Genomic DNA, 10668 nt, shown 5'->3' with positions numbered 1-10668 from the left:
GAGAATATTGAGAGATCTAACGTCATTAAGTTGTATTTGTCATATGCAGTTATCACAGGATCAACAGTACAATGAAAGATGTTGGACAAGAAGAAACTGCTCAGCTCAGCAGTGCAACAGTTACATTTAAATAAAAGGTAAAAAGAGTTGACTATAAAATAAAGTCAAATACAATACAAAACCAAGACTACATGAGAGACATCTAGGCACAACTATAACTTATTACTACTCTTGATAACTTATATGAATGATCTCAGAATTCATAGACAGTGTTGTATTTTGAAAATCCACTGTACCACCTATCAGACAGTAGGGGGCGACACACTCCTGGACCGTGCTGTACAGTTGTGCATCCGGAACTTGTGTGACCATACTCATCTTTTTGAATCTGTAGTCCAGCTAGCAGCTAGCACCTGCTAGTGACACGGAGCTAGCTTTGAATCGCCAGAATGTGTATCAACATGGAGTCGTGTCGCTGTTAACGCAGCGGTGCGTGTGGGACAATGTAGCAGCAGTGAAGTTATGTCAATTCGTCGCGGTGAGCTCATCTTCAACTCACGCATTGTTCAGGAATTAGCGGCAGCTAGCTAGCCGAGCTAACCTTAGCCACACGTTAGCTAGTAGCCGATGTAGATTCGCCTCAGAGCTGCCAAAGTTTCTCACATGCTCCACTTCACACGTCAGCAGCTGATAGAACCGGGCGTGTGAACGGGTTTGTGTTTGTGTTTCCCCGTCTCTCTCTCTCACGTGAGCTCGGCGGCACCGGCCTTGTTTTGTTAGCACATTCATGCGGTGGGGAAAAGGAGAAGTTGTGGTGGTGTGTTGTAATGTGATGTGATGGTGCAGCTGTGCGCCAGCTCGCTCTGTCGCAGCCTGGAACAACGTGGGCCAACCTCCTTTGACATTACCGGGAGGGTTCGCTGCGGTTGATCGGTGTTGAGTGAGACAGGCCAACGTAACGCTGAACTGGTGGCGAGATCATGATCAACCGTCAGTTGGCGGATTGATCTAATCTGATCCCTTTCTCTGTGCAGACTTAGTTCGGTTACTATGAGCTCCCTATCAGCCCAGCTTCCGGCTTCAAGCGCATCATGCAGGAGTCTACCAGGAGAGGGAAATCAGGTACAGAACTACATCAGCTACTTCTCCAGGACAATGGCCTGAAATTACACTTCTAACGTTGATTTGATACATATTTAACAGTGATGCTGTTTTACTCCTCAGGTGCAACCAAAACCTCCTCTCCTGCAGATTCTGCGTGTTGCCGGAGCCCAGGAGGAAGTCTTCACTCTCAAAGAGGTGAGCTGCCGGCTGAAATGTCACGTACCCCTTTACATGCAGGTCACTTCAGGAGTTAGGAAACCTTCATACTGGGGTTGTGTTAGTGTCTTGTGATGTCTGATATCCAGTGTGTCATGTAGGTGATGCACTACCTGGGTCAGTACATCATGGGGAGGCAACTGTACGACAAACAGAGGCAGCACATAGTCCACTGCCAGGATGACCCGTTGGGAGAGCTGCTGGAAGTGGACAGCTTCTCTGTGAAAAACCCGAGGTACACACACACACACACACACACACACACACACACACACACACACACACACACACTAAATGCATTTGCTCATTTTCAGTAATTCTTTCTCCATCTAAAATAATACAGTCCAATCTAAACTCTCATATCGTCTTTTTACAGCCCGGTGTATGAAATGCTCAAGAAATACTTGGTAGTGCTTGGTTCTTCTGGTAAGTGATGGTGACATTCAATTTTTTATTTATTCTCTTTATTTATTTATTTTTAATGGGGCATCATCCAAGATTACTCAATATGTGGCTTATTTACTGTACATTTCTGGTGACTTGAAATTCAACTGACTTTTTCCTCTTTCCCACCGATAAATTCAGCATTTTCATTTTCAACTTTACCATGGTATGTTTTTAAAGGAAGAGTCCTGGGAATATAGTGATTAACATACTGCTATTTTCCGTTTGTATTGTGAAACATCATCCTTTATTTCTTTGCATACATTGAGAATGTTTGTGACAGTTCACATCTGAAGAGGGGATTCTGCTCTAGGTCAGAATTACACCATTTTCCAGCCACAAGGCCTGAGTGAGTCTTGCTATAATTAAAGGGTGGGGTTGTCCTTTTTCTGTTACTGTGTCTTATCTGAAATGCAGACGCTGCAGAGAATCTTTCTGTGGGCCGTGAGTGTGTAGAGGGCGGAGTGGAAGATCGCGGTCAGGTAAAGCCGAAGCATGGTGTCAGAAGAAACAGAGACCCAAGCTGCCTCTCTCACCTCACTACACACAACAGTTGTGAATACCAAAAAACAGGTTCAGCAGCATCAGTGAGAAGCAAACTTAAGCAAATCTCATTGTTTTTCTGACATAAAAGACAATATGTACTGACCCTATAGTGCTTTGGTGTAACACCAGTTCACTAAGAGTTTGTCTTGAGAGAATAAAGTCAGCTCCTGTCTGCTTGTGTGTACTGAGGAGTGGGGGGTGCAAGGGGCTGCTGTCTTCGTTGGTGTGCATTTGTACAGAGTGGCACCGTCTCTGTACAACCCCATCCTTGGGCTGGTCTGGTGGGGTTTTTCCTGCAGTCACTTGCGACCCACCAGCTCCACCCAGTGGATGGGGGACAGAGTCAATGTCTCTGTTTGTCTCAGAGTTCTTTTCTCTGCTCCGAACTGGAGGATCACAGCTTCCGATCAGCAACAAGGCCCCGTGGCAAACCTAAACCTCTCCACCCGTCCATGTCTTCCTACACCCTTCTTTCCGATTCCCTCCAAAATCCACCTCGTAGCACTTAACTGTAAGCTCGCAACAGTAATCACCTGTAGTCAGGATTTATGAATGACAGGAGTTACTGTACTTCTAATTGCTGCATGTTTACAGTCTATTCCAGGGAGCTGTCAATTTTCAGCTGTGATCACACTTATAATATTTTTCAAAAGTACACATTTAATTTGATGGATTTGATTACCCATCAGGTAGATATCAGATGTAGAGATGTTCCAATACAATTTTCTCTTCCCGATACCTATTCCGATACCCGGACTTTGTGTATCTTTAGATAGAGTACTGAAAAACAACAACAATAAAACATATTTAACAGCTGTATGCTACTAACACTGTATGGAAGTGATGATTGCAAACCGTACTTGCCAGTGGTAGTAGTAAATTTCAGTTTTATTTGGGTGCAACTAACTACCTTGAAGTTTGATGTTTTCTTGTCATCACATCCTAGAATAAGTCCTTAGTTGCTCCTAGCTTTTACATGCTACATCATTTTTTTTAAAGTTTCATCAATTATTTCACAGGCTTTCCTGTCTGAGCTTTCTCTGCCTTTTTAAGCCTTAATACTGGTTCGCCTAAATTTGTTAACTCCCTCCCCACTGCCCCGTACCCTAATTGCCCAGCCCCTTACTCCTTAAACCACCACCCCATTCCCAGAGGGCATCTTGAGAAGGAGCTGTGAGTCCTCCCAAGTACCCAATCATGGCTATGTGTTGTAATTGTTTGTCCTTCATCTCCTTCCTCTGTAGATTTGTGGAGGTGTGGTTAAGGCAGGACTGGAGGCTTGCCGTGATATGCCTCTCCTGCAGACCCCCTCCCAGAGACGGCCGCGCGAGCCAGACGATGGTAAAGAAAGGCGTTACAGGCTCAAAAATATGATCAGGACTGAACCTTTTTCAAAAGCTGAATTTAACTGTTTGCAAACCTCCTCAGACTCCCTTGAAGGCTTGCCACGGTCAGCCTGCAAACGCCCCAAACTGGATGTTACTCTGGACGACTGGGATCTCTCTGGCCTGCCCTGGTGGTTTCTTGGTAATCTTCGTAGTAACTACAGCCGTAGGAGCAATGGCTCCACTGACATCCACACAAACCAAGTAAGAAACTTCATGTATTGTTAGAAAACTTAAAAACATTTCAATATTTTCACATGAACAGAATCTGAGTCGGGGTTCATATGGGAGTATTTAAACTTGAAAACACAGATGATTTCTTGTTGGAAAATGGTTTAAGCCAGAAAATAACGTGGTGGTCTGACTGATGTGTCAGCTGTCTCCTGCACAGGAGGAAGACACAGCCATCGTGTCGGACACCACAGACGACCTCTGGTTCCTGACCGAGGGCGGAAGTGAACAGGTGAGCGTGGAGATGAAAGAGGCTGTGCTGGAGGAAGGGAGTGGAGGAGAAGGGGAGGCCCCACCCGAGGATGATGATGGAGGAGGGAAAGAGGAGAAGGCGGATGGAGAGGTTGGTTTCATGCATGCTTGTAACAATAAGTAAAGATAAACTGACTTTTCAGCAGGATATTCTTCAATGCTTTACTGTTTCTGTTTTGAGAAGTAAATGTTTACAACATTCGGACTGAGGATCATAGAGTCACATATCCTGTGTATTTGTTTAGATGCAGGAGGAGCCAGATGAAGACTCCCAGTGTTTGAGTGATGACACAGACACAGAGATTTCCACCCAGGTTTGTGTTCCCTCATGTCACAGCTCTAATTGTTTGTAGTTATAGATTAAAACGATGCCAATGTGTGACTTTGTATCTACATTTTGTCCTTCAGGATGCTTGGCAGTGCTCTGAGTGCAGGAAGTACAACACACCTCTACAGAGGTACTGTGTTCGCTGCTGGGCCCTGCGTAAGAACTGGTACAAAGATGTCCCTCGACTTGCCCATTCCCTCTCTGTCCCCGACATCCCAGCATGCAGCTCCCTCACCACCCACGATGATGATGATGACAGCGACACAGGCATTGATGTCCCAGACTGCAGCAGGACAGTGTCTGACCCCGTCATTCTGCCCTCTCACTCCACAGTGGATCGGCCACTGCCCACTATGGTAATGGGGAAAGGCAAGGGGCCTCTGCCTTCTGGCTTCCACAAGGATGAGCTGCTGTCAGGAGGGGAGAGTCAGGAAAACCTGGGCATGGAGGTGGAGGAGGTCAGGCCTGAAGCACTGTTGGAGCCGTGCAAGCTCTGTCGAGTGCGACCACGCAATGGAAATATTATTCACGGACGTACGGCTCACCTGCTAACCTGCTTCCCGTGTGCAAGGAGGCTACATAAGTTCCAGGCTCCTTGTCCCGGCTGTGGACAGATCATTCAAAAAGTTATTAAGATATTCATCCTCTAAAACACAAACACAAACACAAACACAAACACACACACACACACACACACACACACACACACACACACACACACACACACACACGTAAGGAGTTAAACAGAAAAATTCCATCACACATTTTCAAACACATCTGGCCATACAGGTACATGCACTCACACACTGCTTTTAGACACACATGGAATGTGCACCTTAGGCCTACACAGATATACACAGAGAAAGCACTTGGTGGAGCTTGCTCTTGGCTGCATGGTTTATTTCGCGCCATGCTGCCTCTGAAGTATTGTTCAATGAAATCTTTGACGTCAGAGTATGTCACCAAATCTTTGTTTTGGTGCCACATTTAAATAAGGGACATGCAAAGGCAGAAATATTTATTTATTTATTAGATCACAGAAATGCACAGGTTGTGTGAAACATTATTTGACTTCATGAAGGCTGGACTATGTGAAATTCTTTCATTGCATTCCTTGAATGGTGCCATTTTAAAAACTAGTATTGCTTGCCTTCCTTCTGTTAGTTTCTCCATAGATTCACTTCAATAATCACCTGGACAAAACTCAACAGGTATGTAACAATGGAATTTTTGACTTCAAACGTTCTCATGGCTTTTCTTTGTAGATATTCTCACTCTGAGATTTGAGTTATGAAGATGAGACGTAAGTAAGAACCAAGCTGGCAAATCAAAATACAAAACATGATTTAGTTTTCAACAGTTGCATCTCCATGGAAATATTCTGAAATGGCTTTTTTTTTTAAATACATTCTCAACAAAAATGAATGTCATGTAAAATACAAATGTGATTGTTAAAGTCCTGTTTCTCAACATAGTATTTTAAAATGCATAATTGAATTTAACCTGCTTGAGAATGCACAGCTGAAGTATTTACAGTAGTTTTCTCTCTGGGTAGTAATTTGATGGTAAATATGTATTCAATGTGTACAATTGCCAAGCCTCTAATGACAGTTATACCTGCAGTAATTAATGTCATATAATTGTCGGTAAATGTCTAAATGGTATCAGTCAGAAAAGGGTCACTTAACTGCCCTTTTCCTGAGCTTAAAATGAACGATTCCTGTATATTTTGTATTTAATTTATTTATGATCCTGTTTTGTTTAGATTGACACATATAATGAAGCAGAAAAGTGCTGCGCTTGTTACACAGTTCTGATGTGAGTCCGTAAGGAAAGTTACCAAATGTACCCTGTGTGGAATTAACTGTGCAGCACTTATTAGAGGAGCATGAGGGTTTGATTTAAGCATTACACTGCCAGTGACTTTTAACTATAATTTGTATATAATAGATTTTATTTTAATGGTTCAGCATTATTTGAAGATAGTAGATGCTATTTACTTTGGGTGCACGTGTGAGCTCATATGATCTTCAGCTTTCACAAGTAAGATGTTAAGTGACATTTAACTCTCGGCACCGCCTGACAGAGGAAATACCATCATTCTTTGTTCTGCTCTTTACTTGTACTTAATCTTTCTGCCAGCAGGTGGGGAGAAGACTCAATATTGTATAGGGTGCACACTGAAGCTTTATATTACTAGCAGAAACATGTAATGCATATATAGAGCATGCCTCCTGTCGTAACCAGCACCGGCATTGAGCTGGTGTGACAGCTATATCGGCTATATAAAAGCTATAAAAAATTTAAGTAGCCTTGTTGTTATTTCTCATCATCATTGTGCGCCCTGAGAACCAAACTTATTAGATACAGAACTAATAATAATGGCTTAGTGTGAATTATACCAGTGGTTCTGAACCAGAATGATAATAACAATGTTATTGCAAATTATTGACATTAAGACAAAAATGTGCTTAGTGATGGGACAGCTAATATAGTTGTGTTTTTTTTTGTTTAGTTTTTTTTACTGGTCATGGAATAAAATCGCTTGTTTTGTAAAGCAAGAAGGAGTTGGGACTTAATTGTTTCATTTGGGCCACTTTCTCTACAGAGGGACAGTTGACGTCCAGTGCCCACTGGTGTGTGTGTGTGTGTGTGTGTGTGTGTGTGTGTGTGTGTGTGTGTGTGTGTGTGTGTGTGTGTGTGTGTGTGTGTGTGTGTGTGTGTGTGTGTGTGTGTGTGTGTGTGTGTGTGTGTGTGTGTGTGTGTGTGTGTGTGTTTTGGTTGAAGAATAAGTCATTGTATGACAGGCCAGCTGTCATGTGTCCTCTCTGTCTTGACAGGGCCTCAGCACCTGTGACTCCTCTGCTTCCTCACTGTTCTGCTGCTGCTTGTTTGTGTCTGCTGCCTTTTTGTCCACTTATTGAGAGGTGAAGAGACATATTTACCTTTAGTAAACAGCATACTGAGAGTAAATAGTGTGACTGTTTTACCCCAACATGATACTCGGATACTGACCATATGGCTGTAACTCCTCCATTTCTATCAGACATTTTCATATGTATAAATACTTAAAACATTGACACATATTTACATTATGTTAAAAACTCTTTCTTCTTATCAGTGTTATAAATATTGTAATTTTGTTGAAGTGTTCACCTTACTCTTGTTGAGGGCACAGGATGTCACGCCTTGTTAAGTCCTATGAGACAAATTGGGATTTCTGAATAAGGGCTCTACAAAATATATTTGATTGATTATTAGTGGATGTTCCCTGAATGTGGAAAGTCCCCTCCCCCATCTGACACCTCATTAAGGTTCTCCAAAACACCCAATGTGTGTAAAATTCATAATCACTTTACACACATTTCCATAAATATTAATACTTTATTCAAAGTGGAAAAAAAAACATTATTTGAGGCATCAGCTTTACTCCAAGTTGATTCATGTTGAAAACAATAGGTGGCAGAAGAATCATTCAGGTCTAAACTCTTATGTAAAAGTTTCAATAATCACATTTGGGTAAAAACTCTGCATTGAAAATGTTTAATAAAACTACTTGAGTTTTATCAAGAAACTGAACTTTAAGTATTACTTAAAAAGGTTCTAAACCAGACTGGTATATTATTATATGTAAATTGTTTCCTTCATAATCTTTGACTTCCTGTTAAATACTGTGTAAGCAGCATTAAACTGTTACAAGTGGTTGCCGTAGAGAAAAACTATTTCATGTAGGGCTGCATCTCATGTCTATTTTCAATAGTAAATGTCACATCTCAAAACTGCTTGTTTTGTCCAACCTGTCGTCCAAATCTCTAAAATACTCACTTTGTTGACAAAGAAAGAAAAGCAGCAAACGCTCACATTTGAGAAGCTACAACTGTGAATTTGTATTCTCGTATTCTCAAAATATTTGAGAGTAAATCACATCAGCTGGTTGACATTGGTAGACATTTAAATACTCGCAGCGCAGTTTTTTTAAATGTCTACTCTTGGGTTAGGAATGTAGTTAAATGTATTGTAGTTTCCACCACATACCAGGGAGGAAGGTCGGTCATGTCCTCCCAGTGACACCACAGCTCTAAACGTTCCTAACGGTCATACCAAAACGTTTCCTCCTGCTGCGTCTAATTCGAGAATGGCACACAAGCTTTGTCAGTGGCGTCTGGCATGTCACCGGGTGTAGAGAGGAAGAATGGCACAACACCCCTGGCGACATGGCAGCCGGAGCTTGGCAACTCTCGAATGGCACGGCTCAGGGAGTGGTCGGGGGGGATCTTCATGTTTCCATGGCGACAGTTCCTCCATCCCAACATCCCAGAATAACTTAACACATTCTCCCTTCCTCCCTCATGGTGTATGCAATACTTCCTGGAGGGAAAATAGTTAGGATGGAGGTTCTTCACCACTTTATTGCGCCCACTGCCTTCAATCAGTTCTGTGAAGCATCTTCATACACGTTATATTTCTGTGTCACTCTCATCCTTTGTCCTTCGTCTAGATTCCTCCAGGACGGCGAGCCTCGGCCTGTTTACCCTCTCTTGCTTTCTTCAGCTTGTGTCTGGGTATCTGTAACTGTACCCGCCTGACCTGGACCTTTCTTTTCTCACCTCCATGCAGACGCACATACACATCATTCCTGCTGTTGTGTCCAACTATTTGGTCGTTCAAGAAACCAGTCTGCTAAATTTGTCCCACTGCTGACATGGGAGAAGGTCAGTGGAGCCAGAGAAAAACAAAGATAGTATATGGAAAGAGTCATAAAGATGGGGGAGGATTTCAAAATAAGAGTAGGACTAGCAGAGAGGGATCGAGATGTGACACTTAAGCTTGTCGTTCCTTGTAAGCGCAGCAGGAAGCCAGATATGACATTGAAAAGCTGGACAGGCTGGGATCAGGGTGTAGTTTTCACATAGTCATCCACTTAGAGCTCACATCACTCTGCCTGCGTTCACACATTAATGGCCCCAGACAGAATTCAGCCAAGTCCCTCAAGAGCTGATTGTGGTTTACACATGGGCAACGTCAAGGTGTAAATTGCCCACAAATTGAAATTGATGATTTTATGAGGGTCTCGCTTTCCACTGTCGGATACCTTTCTGATGAACTGAGGTTAAACTGGCAGTGTCACAGAGATGTATGTTTTCATCTGCATTTCTTTCTTAGTTAGCAGGATAAGGCAAAACCTGCTGGGCAGATTATCACAAAACTTGGTGGTAGGATGCAGTATGGGTCAGGGAAGAAAAACATTCTTGTGTTCTGCAAAAAATGCGAGAGTGGGTGTTTTTCAACATTTTCATTGCTTGTTCGAGAACCATAATGACACTCAGTCGAGCGCTTACCTCTGCCAAGGCCCAAGGGTCCCCTAATGAAAACATTTAAATTCAGTAAATCCGGATTTTCTACTTCAACCAAATTGTCCCCGAGGGGAAATTTGTTTTACAGCCAGACAAATAAAATCCACAGGAAACACTGGCACAAAGAATCGGGCAGATGAATGAAAAACATTGAAAGACATAAATACCTTAATACATCAAATAACAGAAAATCCGGAGCTTGTAAAACCATCAATAACATTGGCATCGCTAACTGTCATTAAAACCTAAAATAAGACCCTCATCAGTCATCAGGGCTGAGCAAGAAATGTCTAATCATCTAGGTCATCATTAGAAAAATAGTTTGATGGCCTGAGTTATAAAATAATTTTCCCACCTGTTGGACTTAGACTTTGGTAATTTGTATCTCCTGCCTGAGGTGAGAAGCTCAAATCCAACAAAGAGAGAATCTCGAGGACACTGTAAGATGTCTCGAGCCTGAGCCTGAGCTCTCTTTCCAAAGGTGAGAGACAGGTCAAGTAACTTAACGCCAATGATGTTACAGGGAACTTGAATGATGTGTTGCAACTTTCATTCAGATCTACACCAAGTTGCAGACACTCATAGATATCAGTCCCCTTAACCTGCCTGTTTTTTAGTTTTTTCTAATGAAGATCCTTGAATTATTGTCTGTAAAATCCTATAATAATAATTATATTGAAAAACCCTTTATTTCACTATGTTAAAAATAATTCCTGAATCTTCCCCCTGATTCAAATCTGTACTGACATTTAAAGATAGTTCATGGAAAAATGAAAATTCACTCATTATCTATTCACCACTATGCCGA

General features: G+C 42.3%; 1 protein-coding gene across 4 annotated transcripts; it reads left to right on the top strand.

Moving 5' to 3' along the window:
• The first annotated feature begins 328 nt into the window (after positions 1–328).
• Positions 329–7071, top strand: mdm4 (MDM4 regulator of p53). Of its 4 annotated transcripts, none has more exons than XM_034585436.1 (12): positions 342–538; positions 1035–1122; positions 1225–1299; positions 1422–1555; positions 1697–1746; positions 2182–2246; positions 3555–3651; positions 3739–3899; positions 4072–4269; positions 4424–4492; positions 4587–5157; positions 5216–7071. In XM_034585436.1, the coding sequence occupies exons 2-11, from the start codon at positions 1051–1053 to the stop codon at positions 5154–5156; spliced, it is 1491 nt and encodes a 496-aa protein (XP_034441327.1). In that variant the 5' UTR covers positions 342–538; positions 1035–1050; the 3' UTR covers position 5157; positions 5216–7071. The 4 variants fall into 4 exon arrangements, with proteins under 4 accessions (XP_034441331.1, XP_034441327.1, XP_034441330.1 ...); XM_034585439.1 differs by having other exon boundaries at positions 5206–7071; XM_034585437.1 differs by having other exon boundaries at positions 5200–7071.
• The last annotated feature ends 3597 nt before the right edge of the window (positions 7072–10668 follow it).

Source organism: Hippoglossus hippoglossus, chromosome 5 (genome assembly GCF_009819705.1).
Source record: "Hippoglossus hippoglossus isolate fHipHip1 chromosome 5, fHipHip1.pri, whole genome shotgun sequence".
In the NCBI taxonomy this organism is placed as follows: Eukaryota; Metazoa; Chordata; class Actinopteri; order Pleuronectiformes; family Pleuronectidae; genus Hippoglossus; species Hippoglossus hippoglossus.
This window is presented reverse-complemented; position numbering and strand designations above follow the sequence as displayed.